This window comes from Chiloscyllium plagiosum, chromosome 4 (assembly GCF_004010195.1).
Source record: "Chiloscyllium plagiosum isolate BGI_BamShark_2017 chromosome 4, ASM401019v2, whole genome shotgun sequence".
In the NCBI taxonomy this organism is placed as follows: Eukaryota; Metazoa; Chordata; class Chondrichthyes; order Orectolobiformes; family Hemiscylliidae; genus Chiloscyllium; species Chiloscyllium plagiosum.
Genome location: NC_057713.1, coordinates 32,800,055 through 32,822,234, shown reverse-complemented (window position 1 = coordinate 32,822,234; position 22,180 = coordinate 32,800,055). Strand labels below are relative to the sequence as shown.

The following is a 22,180-nucleotide window of genomic DNA, read 5'->3' as shown; positions in this document are numbered from 1 at the left end:
GGCTGGGTCATTGAATATACTGTAGGCTTTGACTGGCATGGTTTTTAAACAAGTATTATAGGGATCGGGCAAGAAAGTGGAGTAGAGGATAGTCAGATCAGCCATGATTTCATTGAGTGGCGCCGACTTGATGTTTAAACATCTTACATGACTGGTTTGCCCTCAAAAGTTTGATTTTTCCCTGTACACTTCTTGGTCACCATTTGTTGGTTATTAAAATTTCCCAATCCGCTGGTTTACCACTGTTCTTTGCCACATAGCATATTTTTTTCTTTTAAATTTGATACTATCCTTAACTTCCTTGATTAATTATGGTCAGTTTATCCCTTCCCTAGAGTTCTGGTTGGATATATTTTTGCTGTGGGTCATGAACTATTTTCTTAAAGTCAAAAATCTCAACACCAGGTTATAGCCCAACAGGTTTGTTTGGAGCACTAGCTTTCGGAGCGCTGCTCCTTCATCAGGTGGTTGAAGGAGAATAAGATTGTAAGACACAGAATTTATAGCAAACATTTACAGTGTGATGTAACTGAAATTATATGTTGAAAAAAAAAGACCTGGACTATTTGTTAAGTCTCTCATCTTCTAGAATGACTATGTTAGTTTCAGTTCTTTCATAAGTAAGTCGCAAAACGTTTTTTTAAAGAAAGTTACATTCTCAAATGAACTTTAACAATTGGTATCATGTCAATGAACTTTAACAATTGGTATCATGTCAGCCCAGATAATGTATTGAAGGTGTGAGTTTCCCTTTGTGAGGCTGTCTGTGCCACAATAATCAGATTGATTCTAATTTAAAAAACAGATTTACAGAATTTTACATTAATCCATGTAATCTAAATGTAAAAATTCACTTGAGAATGTAACTTTTTAAAAAAAAGTTTTGCAATTTACATACGAAAGAACTGAAACCAACATGGTCATTCTAGAAGATGAGAGACTTAAACAATCCAGGTCTTTTTTCAATTTTTAATTTCAGTTACATCACACTGTAAACTTTTGCTGTAAATTCTGTGTCTAACAATCTTATTCTTTGCAGCCATCTGATGAAGGAGCAGCTAGTGCTTCCAATTAAACCTGTTGGACTATAACCTGGTGTTGTGACCTTTTAAACCTTGTACACCCCAGTCCAACACCAGCGTCTCAAAATCATATTTTCTTAAACATTTGCATTTGATCCCCAACCATTTTTTCTGCTAAATTCATTTCCCAATCAGCTTTGTAGTCAATTTTGCTCTCATCTCTATGTAAGTAATCCTATTTAAGTTTAGCACCGTTGCTTCCAGCTCAAGTTACTGCCTTTGAAACCAAATGTTAAATTCTACCATATTATGGTCGCTGTTGGCCTGAAAGGATCTTTCACTCTTTTATTAAACCCACTTCATTATATATCATCAGATCCAAAATAGTCTGATCCTTAGTTGGATCCATAATACATTGTTCCAAGAATCTGTCCCCATACACTATGAATTCTCTTTCATGGCTACTTTTGTAAATTTGAGTTTCTCAAAGATTAAAGCACCCATGAATAATATGCTTTTTTTTAAAAAAAAGATGCTCTCATAATCTTAATTCATTTTCTGTACTTCAGAATAGCTTTCAAATGCATTGTGCATTTAAGTACAGGGAAATATATTCTCTTTTGATCCTAATTACTCTAGCTTTAGGTTGTAGGCTGATGCTTTGTGACCCACTCTGGACCTCATTATTAAATTACTTGCCCTGCAATGCCATTTTTTTGGCTTTATAAATATACACATTCCCCCCTCCTGAATCCTCTGCCCCTCGAATCAAAGCAGGTCTCATCTCCCAACATAAAAATGCCTGATGAAAGCCTAGTCTTATTTTTAAGCTAATGGATAGGAAGTGTGTTGCTGGAAAAGCGCAGGTCAGGCAGCATCAAAGGAACACGAGAATCAACGTTTCGGGCATAAGCCCTTCTTCAGGAATGACCTAAAGAAGAAGGGCTTTCCTGAAGAAGGGCTTATGCTCGAAACGGCGATTCTCCTGTTCCTTTGATGCTGCGTGACCTGCTGCACTTTTCCAGCATCACATTTTTAAGCTCTGATCTCCAGCATCTGCAGTCCTCACTTTCTCCTTCCTATCCATTAACCCATTTTTAAATGGGATCATACTGCACAAACTTTACAATCCCTTATTTCATCTATTAATTGAATGTGGGACCTTACCAAACACTCTTTGGAAACTAGGCCCACTACACTATTGGTTCCCTTTTGACCTACCATGCTATACATTTTGTCAAAGCTTAGAAATATCAATTAAAAGGGAAAACATTTTTAGTGCATGAGAGGAGTGTGCTGATCTGTTCACAGCAAGATACATCATCACGGAGAATGCAGTTAGGCTCCCAAACTTCGTTTAAATTTTAAACTAGGAATGTTGATTTTTATTTCTCAGAACAATGCCTTCACCAGAGGATAGCTGTCATCTGTTTTGTTGATTCAGTTGTAATTAATATGCAGTTTTGAGAATATTGAAATGAACCACACCAATAAACCCAGATTGATGGTCAGGAAAATTCTTGGAACAATTGCAATTATTTAGCAAATGTTACCAATCACAATTATACATAATATTGAATGAAGAGAAATACATGAGTTTGGTCTTTGTAGATAAAATGTACAGGAACATACATTAGGTCTATTCCAATGCAAAAAAAAGGAGACCGTTATCCTCTGGTTTAATTCTCATGACCATGGTTTGGCCAATCAGAAGCAGCATGCCTGATTTAAAATGTTTTAAGAGAAAAGCTTAGCAGGTAACTTTCAAGCAATCATCGAACTGGCACATTCTACATGACTCTTGCCGTCCAATTAGCACTCACCTTTCAGAGAATAATGCTGTTTTCCCTCCACATTGTTACTTCTTGCAAATTGTCCTGATGAATGCAAGCCAAGTAGTTTTGACAAAATATTTCTTTTCTCAGCAATACTTAAGTTGTGGACAACCAAACTACAATTTTCCAACAACTTTGGGCAGCACAGTGGCTCAATGGTTAGCACTGCTGCCTCACACACATTAAGCTTAATGTGCTTAATGCATCAGGGACCCCCAGTTTCGATTCCAACCTTGGGTGACTGTCTGTGTGGAGTTTGCACATTCTCCCAGTGTCCGCATGGGTTTTCTCCGGGTTTCCTCCCACAGTCCAAAGATGTGCAGGTCAGGTGAATTGGCCATGCTAAATTGCCCATGGTGTTATGTGCATTAGTCAGAGGGAAATGGCTCTGGGTGGGTTATTCTTCAGAGGGTCGGTATGGACTTGTTGGGGCGAAGGGCCTGTTTCCACACTGTAGGGAGTCTGATCTTAGCTTTGTTTTCATAAAACCATGCTTGCTTTGCGTTATCCTAAGCTTTTGAACTGCATCTCAAGTCTACCATAATAATAGACTCCAGTACTTTCTCGATGACAGCTTAGTGTTTTTTTTCCTTACTCTTTCTTGAATGACAGCAGTACATTTAGTAATCTCTAATTTGCTGCAACCATTCTAGCATTTAGGAAATTTTCAAAGATCACATCCAGTGGATCCATCATCTCTGCAGCTTAATGTGCTTATTTATTGCCTTCTCTCTTTATAACTGTAAAGAGTAACTTTTTCCAATTGTTTAAGGACCAGAGATCACAGATTTAAGGTGATTTGCAAAAGAACCAGCAGCAACATAAGGAAAAACTTTTTCTAAAAACCGAATGTGCAATTTGGATGACAGAAATTGACTCAAAAACGCTCAAAATGTAAATTGGATAAAAATTCAAGGAGAAAAAAATTGCAGAGATGTGGGTGAAAGAATGGAGTTGATTTATCTGAGAAAGGGTGTGTGCAAGGCAATAAGGAGGAATGTGGCATTAGGTGGACAGCTCCACTGCAAAGTCAACTTAGGTATGACAGACTGACTGGTGTCCATCTAGCCTGGAACTTTACCATGAGTCTGTAGGACTAACTTGTTAGTTATCCAAGGAGACTGCACAGATTTCACAGACCGGATGTCATAGGATCATAGAATCCCTACAGTATGGAATCAGACCATTCGGCCCATTGACTCCACACCACACCTTCGAAGAGCAGCCCACCTAGACCTACCCCCATTGCCTATCCCTGTAACTTTTTATTTCCCACAGCTAATCCACCTATCCTGCATAATCCTGGATGTTATGAGCAATTTAGCATTGGTAATCCACCTAACCTGTACATCTTTGGATTATGGGAGGTAACTAGAGTACCCAGAGGAAACCCATGCAGACATGGCAAGAATACGCAAACTTCACAGTCACCCAACACTGGAATCGAACCCAGATCCCCGCCAAATTAAATCTTCTGGGTCTTGTTTTATACTCTGTAAAGGACCCATTAAAAGTTTATGCTGGCGCTATATTGAAGTAAATGCCAATCTACAAACAAATTTTTGCATTCAGATCTATAACTCTCACTATAGGAAAGATAGAGCTGATGAAGCAAAGCCAATAGCTACTGCAATGTTAAGGAGATCAGACAATTTACAAAAGAACTGGCATTCTCCTTATTGGAAAGAAGGTGTTTGAGGGTTCACATTATTTCATTCAAATTAGTAAGGATTTGGCAAATTCAAAGTTATTTGACTGGCACTGGATGCCATAAGAGGAGAAATGAAAACATGTTTAAAACTGGAGGCTTTAATATTTGAAACTCATTAAATTAATTGATCTTTGAACTTACCTTTTCAGGTCAAATGGATCTGATGAGAAACACACTTTTGGTTTTAATTGTTAAGACACAAGGAAGGCAGTCTCTATTTCAATAATAAATTCTAAAGAGGAGGGAGGGGTCACTAATGTGACAATAAACTTTTCCTTGCAGCCCGTCCTTTACTGTGAAAGAAATATTAGAAGATACCACAGATAAGAGCAGAACTCAAATCTTGCATGGTTTTGGACTAGAGAAAATTAGAGTTCTTAAGATTTTTTTGCCAAGAATAGCAAAGCTAATTATTCTAAAGATAGCTTTAGAAAAATGTGTGTTCAAATAGGATAATCAAACAAAGAGTTTTGAGCTATGAGGGAAGACTAAAAGATAGAGCCAACATTGAGACGGAAGCTATCGATAGTCAAGAAAATTGATTGACAGAGACTTCATGGTGATGTAGTACTCAACCAGTGTAACTTGAGGGGATGTGTAATTTGAAGGATCTTTAAATAGTTAACAAGTGGAAAGAGCAAGCATGGCTGATTGTTGAGTAAAAGGGATCATTTGACATGAAAAATGACTCATGAAATTATACCTCCAAATGCTCTACAATGGAAAAAGATTTAGAACATCCTGCATCACACCTCCAGTATTTACATTTCATACATTTTCACCAGCTTATTTTTGTTATAAAATGGAATAGTGGAATATTAGTTACATTCTAACACCACTGGATGCAGAAGCAGCATTCAGCCAAACAGTGCAAAATGCATAAACTTCTGCTTGAAAATAATCCCAGATCTTTTGGATTTCTCCTCCTAGTTTTCATCTCCTTTTGGAACTTTCAGCTGAGCAAATAATTTTTTTGTATGAGAAAAAGAAATTCAAAAGGAAAATGATCAAAACAAATAATGTAAAAGCAAAATATTGCAAATGCTGGAGATCTGAAATAAAAGCAGAAAATACTGGAGACATTCAGCTCCTGTTGAAAGGGAAACAAAATAAGCATTGAGCTTGATGTAACTTCAGAATGACATTACCTTTCTTGATCTTTCAGCTATCGTAGGTGCACGAGCTAACAACTTTTCTTCAAGGTATTCCTTGTTCTGCAAAAGTTGTAAATATTCTGGTGAGTATGTAGATTTTAAATTCAATGTGGCACTCTAACTGCTAGGGGGGAAAAAAAAAGACTTACATTCTCTCTCAAGCAACTGAACAGCGATTCAACTCAGCTCGAAAATACATGAGTTAACAATTTTGCACTATTGATGTCACTCCAGATCACATATGCACACACATATGAACAGTTGACTGGTTTTAGCCAGGAAACAGCGAATCTATTTCATAATTAATAATTTGCTGTGAAGACGACATCTTTCCCTATGTTTGCAAAAATCCACATCGAAATCCAGGTTGACTTGAAGTTCTTTCAAAAATGAAATGAACATTGTGGGCAAGGATGGGGGTTTGACGAAGGAACTGATTATAGGGAGCAGGATCTGAATGTAAATCATGAAACTAATATTTTGTTAATGACAAGTTATATTTAGATTAACCAGGGAGGATTTAGAATTTCTGCATACCTAAAACTAAGAATTTACTGTATATCATCAGAAAAACTTTAAGATAGGGAAGGAGTATGAACAAACTAAAACACCACCTAAATCAGAGAAGGAACTTTGGAATACATTAGCCAAAAATGTAAACCTCCGGCAGGAGAGAAAAAGGAACAAGACGCACATGCATTCAGAATACAAGTCAATTTTTAAAGCCAATTTCAATTGATTGACATCTTTGCTAAACTAAGGGGATACAATCAATCTCTGGCTGCCATGTGCATATATTGCTATTCTTTTGAACTGCAGCAATTTGATAGGCTACTTCAGACAAAATGTTCAGAATGAAGCAGGAACAGAGTTGGAATTATAATTAAATATTTCTGGTAATCTCTGGGTTTAAGATTATATTCAATTTTACTTTCTCATACCAGTTATCATCATACAGGAAATTCTGCATTATATGTTGACTTTTCAAACACATGGTTCCCAAAATTGCATAATCCTTTAAAAAAAATGGGCTAATGATTGCCTTGCATTAATTTATGACATTGTCCCATTGTATTCATATTTTCATTTTGAAGACAAGGATTCATACGTGGTTTAGCACAATAGACACTGAGTTTACATAAAAGTATGTTGGGTCTGTAAAGAAAGGGTTTGGCTTGGAGGAAGGGCCAAAGTAGAGTGGGAACAGCCACTCCTGGGTAAACCTACAGCAGAACAGAGTGCAAGGATCTGTGAAAGGGAAGTGGGGAAAGGGGGAAATGAGTGAGAGCGATGCTGAACATTGATAAGTACACTAGAGGCTTTTAACAGGTACAAATTGAGGAAATCAACAGATGCCCAAGAGCAGGGGTGAACTTAATTAGAAGAGCAAAACAGGTATGAAAAAAACACTGGTAGCTAAGATTACAGAGAATCCGGTTGCACTCAGTAAGTATATCAATGCGAAGAGTAAAGCCAGGGAAAGAGTAGGGCCTATTAGGGACCAAGGGGACAACATGAGTTTGGAATCCCAGTGGACACTAGGAGGATGTTAAACAAGCACTTCACATCGGTCTTCATTCTGGAGGATGTTGACACAGGTACAGAATTCAGGAAGATGGTTTGAAGTTCTTGAGCAGTTTGACTTCAGGAATGAGGTAGTATTGGAGGTTCGAGCAGTGAAAAAGTGCTCAAATCCCCAGTCAGATGTGTTGTATCCCAGGCTACTGTGGGAGATGAGGCAGAAAATTAGGGGGCTCAAACCCAAATTTTTAATTCCTCTCTGGCCACAAGGGAGGATAGCCATGTGCTTCCAGAGTTTGAAGATGGTAGAGGCAAATCAAGGAATTGAGACACCCAATGGTCTATATCAGGGATAGGGGAACTACTGGAGGGATTTCTGAGGGAGGGATTTCTGAGGGAGGGATTTCTGAGGGAGGGATTTCTGAGGGAGGGATTTCATCACAATTTGGAGATGTAAGGTTTAATCGGAATAGTTAGTATTGCTTTGCTAGAGGGAGCTCATGCCGAAAAAAACAACTGAATTTTTCGAAGGGGTGACCAGGCGCTTATGAGGGTAATGTGGTTGATGTAGTTTGTAAAGATTTCATTAAAGCTTTTGATAAGGTTCCACTTGCGAAGGATCCAGAGTAATTTGGCAAAGCGGATCCAAAATTGGTTAAGTGGAAGGATAATGATAGTTGAAGGCAGTTTGTCTGAATGGAATGTGGTGTCCACTGGGATACCACAGCGGTCAATGTTGAATACCTTATTGTTTGTGATATATAACAGACATAGGAAATGTGGGAGGGGATGACAATTAAGTTTGCAGATGACAAAGATTGGCCAGATGGTTGAGTGAGGAAGGTGGTCTTAGCTTATAGTAAGATATAACTGGATTGATCAGATAGGTAGATCGGTGGTAGATGGAATTTAACTGTGAAAAATGAGAGGTGTACTTGGGAAGAATGTAACAGGATAAGGCAGCATTAAATGAATGGCAGAATACTAGGAACCTCGGAGGAACAGAAGAATCTTGTGGTACTTGCCCCTAAAAGCTTGCAAAAGAGTTTCATAAGGTGGGATGTGTCATAATATAGATTATGAGAGAGGGGAAGTTATAGCAGAGTTGAATAAAACTTTGGTTGGGCCACAGTTAGAGTGGTGGGTGCAGTTCTGATCACTGCACTAATTGGAAAGATGCATTTGCACTGGACAGCGTATAGGAGATTCACTAGGGTTTTGCCTGGGATGGAGCATTTTAGTTATGGGAAGCTATGTATAAGCTCGGTTTGTTTTCTTTTGAGCTGAGAAGGGAACTAACTGAGGTGTGTAAAGTAACGAGGGACATGGAGGATGGATAAGTAGCAGCTGTGCCCCTTGGTTGAAGGGTCTTTACAGGAGTACACAATTTTAAGGTGAAGGACAGAAAGAAAACTACTTTCACCTAGAGGGTACTGGGCATCTGGAATGCACTGCTGGGAAGGATAGTTGAGATAGAAAATCTCACCTTTAAAAAGTACTTGGACGAGCACTCAATATCATATAACACAAGGTTCTGAGGGCAAAGTGCGAGAAAGTGGGACCAGTACAGATTCAGTTTTTTTTGTCAGTGCAGTTTAATGGGCAAAAGGGCCTCTTCTGTACTAGTTATCTACGAAGTTATCTTTTACTTATATAGAGAATAAACAAAATCCATTGTTAAATTTACACTGCATCACATTTAAACAACAAAAGAAATAAACCAAAGAAGCAGTTAGAACCATAGTCTACTGAAGCACTTAATCTGTCACCTTCCAAGGTCAAGGTGATCATGGGGGAAGCCAATGACAAAATCAGTTATGCAGAAACTATAGAAATTTCTCCAATGTTAAGTTTAGTAACGTACCTAAGTAAATTAGAAACACAGCATTCTGGGTGAACAGGCTTTAAGGAAAGGCCACATTTATAGTACACACCACATTCAAACCCCTACAAAATACTACTTACAAAGATGAGGCAAAGTTCAGAATAAAATCAATTGCCCATATTGATAATGCATTCACATGAAGAAACTTATAGTTCAATACACCTTCAAAAGACTCATTTTCCAGTCCTCAGCTAACGGTACAGCTTGGTGTCAACTTTGTTGCACAGCAGAGAATTAAATAAACTTGTGAAGAACTCTAGCTGGTACTTTTATGGTGGAAATGTTACTGATTTGGAGGTATTAAGCAATGACCATCTTGAATGAAACAACATAACCATCAATTGTTGACTTCAATGGAATTCTCCCATTATCAACATTTTGGAAGTTACCATTGACCAGGAGTAGCCACACACAAAAATAGTTGCCTTGGTGTTACCAGACCATAGGGCTGCTCTCTCATTAGAGACACACTAGATCAAAATCCTAAAAGTCCCTCCCCAGTAACTTGTGGGTCGACCTGCCAACAAATGGAACTGCAGAGATTCAAGGAGGCTTATATCTTCAAGGACAACTAGGAATGGACAAATAAATGCTGGCCCAGTTGGCAACACCCACATCCTGTGAATAATTAAAACAATTTCTGGGAAAATTGTCACTGTATAGGAGCTTGACTATGTAAATACCATTAACTCAAAGTGACTCAGCCTTTTACAGACAGACAATCTTGATTTTTGGTCCATCAACATTTCAGATTTAAAATTCAAAATGTCCGATTGGCTTTCCTCTCCTTACTATATAATCTCTAAACCCAGACTGCATCCCATTCCACTGTGGCTCTCTGACTGTGGGCCTCAATGCTCCCACCCTTCACCCCGCAATTAGGGGGTCATGCCTTCAGCTCTCTAAGCTCCAGAATCCTCTCCAAAAATTGCTCCGTCTTTCTGTCTTCTAAAACCTTATAACCAACCTGTTTAACCAAGGTTTTGATCGCCCCACACAATTTTCTTTTGTTGCACTTGTATCTATTTGTCAGATTATGCACTTGTGAAGCACGGAGACATTTGTTTACATCAAAAGGAATTTCAAACATGTTAGCTATATTGGCTTTATCACCTTGTAACCAGCTATCATTATCAGTTTGATCAACTGGTATATGAGAATACTTTTAAGTAAAAATACTACCTGAATAACAGCATTGCGAGCAAGGCCGAGAGATTTATCGACAGCTGATAATTTCTTCAGAGGAAGTGGCAATGAATATATTTTTGCTGCTGCAATATTAAGGTACTCTCACGATGTTGTTAAGTCTGTTCATTTTGCAGGGGTTGGGACTGATGGTCAGAGTTAGTTAATATACACATTTGATAACTTGTAAAAATTCTAATATCTCGTTGAACGTTGTTAAGAAACGACTATATACATATGAAAAAAGTAGTTAATTCGAAAAAGAAAATATACAACCATGACAACTGGGATAGTTTATGGATACCAAATGGCAAACAGGCTGTTGTTGCAGAATGTGCTGGTCTCACTAAATTTAGGATGGCAGAATACTGCTCTGGTGGTGGTATCAGGGAACTCTTTCACATGTCTTCTTTTCTTCTGGCTCATCTTCCACTTGGGGTAGACAGTTCTTTGAGGACTTATTTACTATGTATATGGGTAAGTAGCTTACACTGTTAATCATTTGTCTGAATCCTTTTGGCCAATAACCATGGGACAGCTATTCAATGTTAGATGACCACTGTCCCCTTGCTTACCATCAGGTGAATGTTCATTTTCATTCCTTTCGAGACCAAAATTTTTTTTGAAAAAAAAACTCATAATGGGGTACTGTGGCACCTAATAATTCTCTTATACTTGTAGAAAGCTAGTGACTACAGTAGCAGTTAAATGAGATTTCATATCACAGACAGAATACTGAAAGTGCAGTTTTAGAAGAAGTGATCCTAATTTCCAGTAGGTCAAGTGCAACTAGTTGGTGAAGGTTGCTTGTTTGGGGGGGGGGGGGGGGGGGGGCAACTGACGTGATAGTAAGGAATGATCGGTGAAATTTGCAATTATCGTAGCATAACACTATGTTAGCTCCATAACATACTGGCAAATGTAGAGAGAGAGAAAAATTCAAATATTGATTACAGCTCCTGGTATTTATATATGTATGGTATGTGTATTACACAAATGAATGATTGCATCAGACTGAGCAATTCAGCTGGAATGCATCACTCAGTAAGCCATGCTGCAAGAGGTCACAACTCAGTAAGAATGGAAACACACCTTTATTTCATTACGTGATATGGTAAATTGGGTCGACACCTAGCTTGCGACACAACATGCCACCAATAGTTCAGGTTCAATTCCTGCACTTGCTGAGATTACCACAAAGGATCTACCTTCCCAAATTCACTCGTTGGCCAGAGCATGGTGACCATGAATTAAATTAATCACAAATCATCGTTCTCTAATTGTAGAGCAGTTCTTTGGGGCTATGACGTTCACCTACTTTTGACATCATAAGCATGTGCCTTAAATGTATTTTGCTTTTTCTGCTGTGAAAAACAACATTCTTCTTTTTCCAACATAACAACATCCTGTTGTGGTTATGGGTATGTTCGCTGAACTGGGAATTTGATTTGCAGACATTTCGTCCTCTGCCTAGGTGACATCTTCAGTGCCTTGGAGCCTATTGTGAAGCAACAATGCACTGCGTCTTCTGGAATTTATTTGGTTCCGTTCCAGCTGCTTCCAGTTGCAGGTTTTGGTCGTTTTTTGTAGTGGCCGGAATATTGGACCTAGGTCAGTGGAGTCCATGGCTGAATTCTCTGGTTGTCCTTTGATCATCGTCATGCTGTCCCAGGCGAATATGTGGTCCTTGTCATCTATGGATGTCTACTAGAGACAGCTGGTCATGGCTTTTATTGGCAGAAATGGAATCAAATAAATTCCAGAAGACAGTACAGAAGCGCTTCACAGGAGGCTCCAAAGCACTGAAGAGGTCACCTAGACAGGGGACAAGACGTCTGCAATTCAACTTCCCAGCTCGGCCAGCACAGCCACAACCACATCATCAGACACCCGAGCTACAAATCTAAACGCAAACCTTGAATGCTATCCTTTTCTATATAGGCACAGCTCAATTCAAAAATTATTAAATTACTGATTGAATCAGCCTATTAGCCTAAGAGTTTGCATCTCCTGCATGTTAGCCTCCAGCAACTTAATGACAAAGACACCTAGGACCTTTTCTACCTTTTACATGTTAAGAAATACTTTGCACATTTGTTTCTCCTACCAAAGTCTCTTTCACATATTTCATCTGCCACACTCTTGGCCATTCACTAAGTCTATCCAAACATTTCGGAAGCTGCTTTATATCTTCCCTCTCTTCTGCCTGTTGATATTTTGTGTTTTTAACTTGTGAAGGAGGATAAAATTCTTGTTCAAAACCATTTGTTATTTTCTATTTTCCTATTATTTCTTCACTCTCAACCCTTAAAGGACTATTTTAGCTACTCTTTGTTTTAAAATACTTGTAGAGGCTGTTGCTCACATCACTTGCCGTGTTTTTCCCATACTCTAACTCAACAGACCTTTGCAAGTACACTTTCCAAATCAATGGCAGCAGCGCACAAGATAGTCATCGCAAGTTCTCCTCCAAGTCAGATAACATCTGGACTTGAGAACAATGTTTTTGCATTAAAACTCAAGAACTTTCTATCAGAACCATAAGAGTGAAACAAAGTGGCTGAAGCCACTTTCTCAAAAGGCAATTAGCAATGGGTAATAAAGATTGATTTTGCAGCAATGCCTTCTTCCCATTAATATATTTAGAAAAGTTTGATACCATTTCTACTGTGATGTAGACTTACAAAATGTTACTACTGAGAAGTTTGGGCTCAAAAGTAGAGGTAAATATATTTTTTAAGTCCTGAGGAGGTTATGGTACTTTCTTAGAAAAAAAACAGGTCCGAAACAATTTTTATTTAAAATTTGAATCACAACAGCAGTCCCAAAAAAAATCATGTGACCTAAGCTAAATTACTTGACAAGTGACCTGATGAGACATTGACTGAAGTGTTCACTAAATTGAGTTTTCATGACCCAGAAAGAGGGGGCTAAATCCAAAAAAGAAATCCATGTCAGACATGCTGCTTAACAGCCCAAAAACAGGCAAATTAACTGGAAAACACCCAGGATGTTTCAAAAACGAAGTTCGGAGATAAAATCCTTTGGCTGTGTAGCTTGGGGAGAGATGTAAAGAGGCATGAGAGAAAGTTGCTAATGGAAATGTTTATGACCTTAACGGTGACTAAGAAATTAAACAAAGAGGAGGAAGACTGATACTTGTATCGAGTAAAGTATGTTTACTGTTTACATTAAGTTCTTTTCAAATTATTATTGTTTTTCTAAACTTTTCTGAAATAAACTCATCTTCCTTTGTTAACATTACTCTGGAATCCTTGTATGCAAATTTTCAGTGACTGACTACCATGCGAACCAAACTGCAAAAATAAAACTTTTGGTCCAAGTTTCACTCTGGGACTTGATTTGTCCAGTGTTACCACCAACTCTGATAATAATTCATTACATTCATTCATTAAACTACAAGGTAAAAAATAATCAAAGAATCACAATTGCCAGTCCAACTGCGATGTTTACTAAACAGATGTAACTACAGATTTTCTAGTTTACCTTCGCTTTTTGGAAAAACTTGTGCTTTAAAAATTCTGCTGCTGTCGGCCTGAAATTTAAAAAAAAATAATTAGGCAAGAAAAATAGTAAAATTAGTGTTCCTTGATTTGCTGAAACTGGTTGATTAGCAAAATACATGTCTCAAGCATGGTAAACCTTGAACACATATGAATGTAGCAGATATCATAAAGTAAGGATTGGTGATCTGCCATACAATTTATCATTTATAGATATTTTCAAATTAACCTGTTCAGGGATGGTATTGCACATGGAAGCAGGTGGGGTTGAAACCTGGGGTTCTTGGCTCAAGAGGTAGGGACACTACCACTGCATCCACAAGTGACCCCCAGGTGATCATTTATAAATGAAGTGGACATTTTCGTCATATGAACTTTAACAAGCCATCAACCACACTGCGAATTATTCTGTGAATACAGTCTTGATTTGCTCCTCTCTGGTTGACCTTTTCCTAGTTGGTAAGTCATTTCAAACTGAACTATCATTGGTGTGTCAGAATGGTGACAGCAACAGGTGGCCTTCAACACCTAGGTTCAAGATTTTAACCTTGAATCCTGTTTGCTAGTCTGAAGGATCTTGCATAAGCATTAACTATTCATGTAGTCAAAGAAATCTTCAGCCACCTTATGAAGGTAAGAGGTAGTTTGACTCAGAGGTTGCTCCTTATTTGAGGTGATATTAGTCAATATTGTGACTTCCTGCTATCATGTGACTGAGCACACCAATTTCTGACTGAAATCTTTGGCCAAATGTGAAAGATAGCCCAAATGCAGGATTAGCTTCTTTTTCTTGCTTTTCTTCTTTGTTCCACCTCATCAATAAAGCTGGGACTCTAAAATGCATGTTAGGCAAACTATTATTATTTCTTTAACCAATTAGTAGCAAGCTTCTCCCCATTATTAAGGTCAACACTGTCGCACTTTAAGGAGAGCTTCAGATGGCTTTCCAACCACAGCCTTTATCCTTCGCTTGATTGCTGTTCATTTGACAGTTCACAGAACTTCTGAAACCTCCAAATGACTTTAAGCTACTGGACACAACATCCTGTCCATAGTTCCAGGAGTTTTGTCTGTCGCAGACTAGTTATAAGTAGGATACTGGTGCTTGTTTAATTGTCTATCCATTAAATCCAGAGGCTGTACCAAAACGCATTGCCGACAGAAGTGTTTTTGGCACTCTTACATATCACTGATACAAAGGCAACTGAAATATAGGTGCATGATTACAGAAACTCTGCTGTACTCTCGGGTTTCCATTGAATTGCAGGGGTTTTGGTTGTCAGATGCTGCCATCATTTGCCGAAGGCAGAACTGACACAGCTGATCCAGTTTTGGATCTCAAAGATGGTGCGTTGAGAAGATGGCAGCCTAGATACGGGAAATAGAGTCATAGAGATGTACAGCATGGAAACAGACCCCTCATTCCAACCCGTCCATGCCGACCAGATATCCCAATCCAATCTAGTCCCATCTGCCAGCACCCAGCCCATATCCCTCCAAACCCTTCCTATTCATATACCCATCCAAATGCCTCTTAAATTATGCAATTGTACCAGCCTCCACCACTTTCTCTGGCAGCTCATTCCAAACACTTATCACCCTCTGCGTGAAAAAGTTGCCCCTTAGGTCTCTCTCATATCTTTCCCGTTTCACCCTAAACCTATGCCCTCTAGTTCTGTACTCCCTGACCCCAGGGAAAGACTTTGTCTATTTATCCTATCCATGCCTCTCAATTTTGTAAACCTCTATAAGGTCACCCCTCAGCCTCCGACGCTCCAGGGAAAACAGCCCCAGCCTGTTCAGCCTCTCCCTATAGCTCAAATCCTCTAACCCTGGCAACATCCTTGTAACTCTTTTCTGAACCCTTTCAAATTTCACATCTTTCCGATAAGAAAGAGACCAGAATTGCACGCAATATTCCAACAGTGGCCTAACCAATGTCCTGTACAGCCGCAACATGACCTCCCAACTCCTGTACTCACTACTCTGACCAATAAAGGAAAGCATATCAAACGCCTTCTTCATTATCCTATCTACCTGCGACTCCACTTTCAAAGAGCTATGAACCTGCACCCCAAGGTCTCTTTGTTCAGCAACACTCCCTCGGACCTTACCATTAAGTGTATAAGTCCTGCTAAGATTTGTTTTCCCAAAATGCAGCACCTCACATTTATCTGAATTAAACTCCATCTGCCACTCCTCAGCCCATCGGCCCATCTGGTCCAGATCCTGTTGTAATCTGAGGTAACCCTCTTTGCTGTCCACTACACCTCTAATTTGGGAGTCATTTGCAAACTTACTAACTGTGCCACTTATGCTTGCATCCAAATCATTTATGTAAATGACAAAAAGTAGAGGACCCAGCACCGATCCTTGTGGCACTCCACTAGTCACAAGCCTCCAGTCTGAAAAACAACCCTCCACCACCACCACCCTGTCTTCTACCTTTAAGCCAGTTCTGTATCCAAATGGCTAGTTCTCCCTTTATTCCATGAGATCTAACCTTGCTAATCAGTCTCCCATGGGGAAACTTGTCGAACGCCTTTCTGAAGTCCATATAGATCACATCTACTACTCTGCCCTCAATCTTTTTTGTTATTTCTTCAAAAAACTCAATCAAGTTTGACAGACATGATTTCCCACGCACAAAACCATGTTGACTAACCCAAATCAGTCCTTGCCTTTCCAAATACATGTACATCCTGTCCCTCAGGATTCCCTCCAACAACTTGCCCACCACTGAGGTCAGGCTCACCGGTCTATAGTTCCCTGGCTTGTCTTTACCGCCCTTCTTAAACAGCGGCACCATGTTTGCCAACCTCCAGTCTTCAGGCACCTCACCTGTGACTATCGATGAAACAAATAACCCAGCAAGAGGTCCAGCAACCACTTCTCCGGCTTCCCACAGAGTTCTTGGGTACACCTGATCAGGTCCTGGGGATTTATCCACTTTTAACCGTTTCAAGACATCCAGAACTTCCTCCTCTGTAATCTGGACATTTATAGATTATATCCTTTTCGACAGTAAATACTGATGCAAAATATTCACTTAGTATCTCTCCCATTTTCTGTGGCTACACACAAAGACTGCCTTGCTGATCTTTGTGGGGCCCTATTCTCTCCCTAATTGCCCTTTTGTCTTTAATATATTTGTAAAAACCCTTTGGATTCTCTTAATTCTATTTGCCAAAGCTATCTCGTGTCCCCTTTTTCCCTCCTGATTTCCCTCAAGTATAATCCTATTGCCTTTACACATTTCTAAGGATTCACTTGATCTATCCTGTCTATAACTGACATAGACTTCCTGAAGAAGGGCTTATGCCCGAAACGTCGACTCTCCTGTTCCCTGGATGCTGCCTGACCTGCTTTTCCAGCAACACATTTCCAGCTCTGATCTCCAGCATCTGCAGACCTCACTTTCTCCTATAACTGACATATGCTTCCTTCTTTTTCTTAACCAAACCCTCAATTTCTTTCATCATCCAGCATTCCCTATACCTACCAGCCTTTCCTTTCACCCTGACGGAATATATTTTCTCTGGATTCTTGTCATCTCATTTCTGAACGCTTCCCATTTTCCAGCCGTCCTTTTACCTGCGAACATCTGCCTCCAATCAGCTTTCGAACGTTCTTGCCTGATACCGTCAAAATTGGCCTTTCTCCAATTTAGGACTTCAACTTTTAGATCTGGTCCATCCTTTTGCATCACTATTTTAAGACGAATAGAATTATGGTCGCTGGCCCCAAAGTGCTCCCCCACTGACACCTCAGTCACCTACCCTGCCTTATTTTCCAAGAGTAGGTCAGGTTTTGCACCTTCTCTAGTGGGTGCATCCACATACTGAATCAGAAAATTGTCTTGTACACACTTAAGAAATCCCTCTCCATCTAAACCTTTAATACAATGGCAGTCCCAGTCTATGTTTGGAAAGTTAAAATCCCCAAACATAACTACCCTAATATTCTTACAGATAGCTGAGATCTCCTTACAAGTTTGTTTCTCAATTTCCCTCTGACTATTAGGGGGTCTATAATACAATCCCAATGAGGTGATCATCCCTTTCTTATTTCTCAGTTCCATCCAAATAACTTACCTAAATGTTCAACATATTCCACAGTCCTTCAACATATATGGATGATAGAATATTTAGCTGACTAGATGGTGTTTGATAAGCTTTGCTTCAGCAGCATTCGAGGACAGGGCAATTACCTTCTATACAAAGTTTAAAACTAATAAGAATGGTTGGCAAATTTGATGCAAAGCAGACAATAATATCGCATTTATCCACAAATGGTAAATCATGTATATTTATGAAGGTCAGATAAGTCAACTGACCTAAAACATCAAATTTCTCTCCTCAGCGGCAGCTTTGTTTTTTTAAGCATTTTCTGTTTACATTATCTTTGAAGGTCAGTTGAGTTCAGGCACAGAAGACCACAGCAGGTCAGGCAGCAACCGAGGAACAGGAGAATCAAGGATTCCTAATGAATGGCTTATGCCCAAAATGTCGATTCTCTTCCTCCTCAGATGTTGCCTGACCTGCTGGATCTTTTCCAGAACCACACTCTTGACCCAAAAATGGGGAATATAATGAAAAGAACTATATGAGATTAACAATCTTAGTCCAAATGAAAATCTTGTCAGCTTTCTGAGCTACAGGGAGAGGCTGAACAGGCTGGGGCTGTTTTCCCTGGAGCGTCGGAGGCTGAGGGGTGACCTTATAGAGGTTTACAAAATTATGAGGGGCATGGATAGGATAAATAGACATTTATCTGGGATCGGGGAGTCCAGAACTAGAGGGCATATGTTTAGGGTGAGAGGGGAAAGATATAAAAGAGACCTAAGGGGCAACTTTTTCACGCAGAGGGTGGTACGTTTATGGAATGAGCTGCCAGAGGGAGTGGTGGAGGCTGGTACAATTGCAACATTTAAAAGACAGTTGGATGGGTATATGAATGGGAGGGGTTGGAGGGATATGGGCCGGGTGCTGGCAGGTGGGACTAGATTGGGTTGGGATATCTGGTCGGCATGGACAGGTTGGACCGAAGGGTCTGTTTCCATGCTGTACATCTCTATGACTCTATGACTATGACTCTTTCAAAATTTGACAAGGTCTTTGTTATCAGCTTTGGAAACCATCTGTATGCAACTCCAGAGGGAATTTTAAAATGTGGACTTTTTGTGTAGTCATGAAAGTCAATTGGAGGGCGCAGTAATCAGCAAAAATGCATGTCTGGCTAAATAAACAGCTGAAGTCAGCAGAAGACCTCTCTGCAACAGAGGACTGCAGATGTTCACACATTAAATAAATCTGCAAAAATATCACCCGGCACAAGGGACATTCTCATTTTGGCAAAAGCAATAGAAACACCTCATCTTCAAAATGCTTTAAATATATTTTCTTCTTAGATACAGTGAAGATTCAGTTCAGATGATTGAGACTTCAAAGAAAGCAAGATGGTTTAATGCAAACATGCATCAGGTTAATATTCTGGAGACAAGGTGAAATATTACAACTTTGGAGGTGGTCCTCAGGCTTGCTGATGATGACTGCATAGTTTACATTCTTTTCGCTGAAGGTACGGGTTACTGCATTCATTCTCAAAACATATGCTCAGGGATACTTCAAAACAGACAATTTATAAAGTTGATCCAGGCAAATTGGTTAAACAGACATGTAATGGCCCTCACTCTCTGAGCAAAGGGGACGGATTCAAGTTCCATCTGCTCCACAGATGTGAAAAATCCATTCACTGGAATTCATTTACTATAAAATGGTCTTGTGATAGTGGTGTGTCCCTGCCTTTCAACTAGGAGGCACAGTTCAGGTCTCAGCTACTCTAGAGGTATGACATAAGACTTCTGACAGGATGATCAAAAAAATATTTTTTGGCCTTTTGTGGTGTGTAGTGGCTCTCTTTGGAACAGGAAACCTGGATTTAAGTCCCAACTGCTCTAGAGGGGGATCATAAAATCTGGAAAAGTTGATTAGAAAATAACTACAATGGGGTTGAAAATTGTACACCCTTTCATCCACACCAATAAAGTGATTGAAACATATGGAAAAGGCAGGAAAGTGGGACTGGAGGTAGAGAAGCAGTAAAACTGCCAAAGCTAAATAGAATATACTGTAAAAACTCAGGAAGCCTAGCAACATATGTAGATAGAGAAACAGTTAACTGTTCAGAGCAATGACCTTTTTTTTTTTAAGATGCTTACTGATATACTCAGTATTTCCCGTACTTCGTTTGTTTCAGATCTCGGGCAAACAAAATATTTCATTTTCATAAGTTATTTATAGGGCTTAATGCTTTTTCCATACTCTTAAGATTGTATTTGTACTCAGTTTTTCTATAACTTTCAACATACTGAGCAGTACTTCCATATTAATACAGAGCTACTGATTACACCAGACATTGGTTTACAAAAGAGTTTAAAACATCATCACAAATAAATGAACAAACACACAGGTGGAATCTCTGCATGAATCTACTGCGTCAGATTCATAATTACACTGTATTCAGTAAGGTCACCTTTGACAAAGGTAGGATGCTGCGTGAGCTTTAATGCATTGTTCCAGAATTTTCAACAATACAAATCTATACAAAGACAACTTTATTTCTAACCATGAATTATTGTTTATAGCTCAATCCATAAAAAAAGCTTTTAAACTTCTGTAAAAGCAGCACAAATGTTTTTATGGTTTCACAAGAAATGCAATGCGACAATATGATGCACTATAATTATTTACTATCTTTTCTGCAGCTGTCAAAGCACAACAAAGGCCAGGAACATTGTAAGCTTTATGGAATCTTACTGCATAGAAAGCTGTTCTGTTCATTGTACCTAGCTAGCAATCTGAAGAGCTAACCAATTAGTCTCACAACCATACTGTTTCCTTACAGCAATAAAGTTAAAAATCACATAACACCAAGTTATAGTCAAAGGTTTATTTCGAAGTACTAGCAATTGGAGCGCTGCTCCTTCATCAGGCAGCTGTGAAGCAGAATCATAAGACAAAGAAGTTATAGCAAAAAAAAATCAGTGTCATACAATTGAAACGGTGTGCAGGTTAGGTGAATTGAGTCAGGAATGTAGTGCTGGAAAAGCACAGGTCAGGCAGCATCTGAAGAGCAGCGCAGTCGACGTTTTGGGTAAATGCCCTTCATCAGGATCCTGATGAAGGACTTTTGCTCGAAAAGTCAACTGCCCTGTTCCTCCGATGCTGCCTGACCTGCTGTGCATTTCTAGCACCACACTCTTGACTCTGATCTCCAGCGTCTGCAGTCTTCACTTTTGCTTAGATCAGGTGAATTGGCCATGCTAAAATTGCCCATAGTGTTCAGGGATGAGTAGGTTAGGTGCATTTGTCAGGGGTAAATGTAGGGTAGGGGAATGGGTCTGGGTGGTTTACTCTTTGGAGGGTTGGCATGGACTTGTTGGGTTGAAGGGCCTGTTTCCACACTGTAGGGATTCTATGATGATACACTCACACCATCCTCTCTCAGACAAGCACAGATACACCCTCTCAGTGGCTTACACTCCATCACACTCATGCACACTCTTCCAAGCACGCGCGCAAACTCACATCCATGCGCACACACAAATCTATGCGGTGAATTTGCATTTGTAGAATTGTATTTGCAGATACATTCTCTTTTGCTCAAAAAGCACACAATCTGCAGGCAATCAATCCATGCAACATTTTATAAATGCCTACTTTGGTAATAGAACTAGTCGTGACTCAAGATTGGGATATAGACAGACAGAGTCTAACCTCACGCCTTTAATACATTATCTGAGCTGAGGTGTCAGTTTTTTAAAAAATAAAACCTTAAATTATCTCAAGAATGTGACTTGAAGGAAGTTCTGGGATTTGCATATTAATGAACCTACAACCCATTCTAAAAGATGAAAGACTAAACAGCAATCTAGGTTCACTGAACATATCGTTTCAGTTGCACAAGACTGAGATCTTTGGCTCTAAATTGTGTCTTATGACCCTGCTCTCCAGCTACCTGATGAAGGGGCAGCACTCCGAATGCTAGTACTTCCAAATAAACCTGTTGGACTATAACCTGGTATTGTGTGATTTTTAACTTTATAAACGGGTGTTTGGGAGGTGGGGCGAAAAGAAGAGGAGGGAAGACAGAGACACAGGGAGAGGGCAAAGGGGGAGGGCAGAGGGCGGAGAGAAGGCAACTAGACCCCTGCGAACAAAATGAGGAATTGCCATTTCTTTAAAAGATTTTAGTTTGAAATCATTCCCAAATCTGAAATGATCGTAACTCTCATTTGTTTGACCTGATCCTTTTTATTCACAGTCTAGGTATTATTTCACC

The 22,180-nt window shown here is 39.4% G+C and overlaps 1 protein-coding gene across 2 annotated transcripts in view; it reads right to left on the bottom strand.

Moving 5' to 3' along the window:
- oxsr1b (oxidative stress responsive kinase 1b) overlaps window positions 1–22,180 on the bottom strand; it is a 177,609-nt gene that overhangs the window by 41,496 nt on the left and 113,933 nt on the right. For both annotated transcript variants that reach the window (XM_043687910.1, XM_043687911.1), the window contains exons 9-10: window positions 13,821–13,869; window positions 5,717–5,782 (exon numbers count right to left, since the gene is read on the bottom strand). In XM_043687910.1, the coding sequence (XP_043543845.1) occupies window positions 5,717–5,782; window positions 13,821–13,869 (115 nt within the window). The remainder of the gene's footprint in view (window positions 1–5,716; window positions 5,783–13,820; window positions 13,870–22,180) is intronic.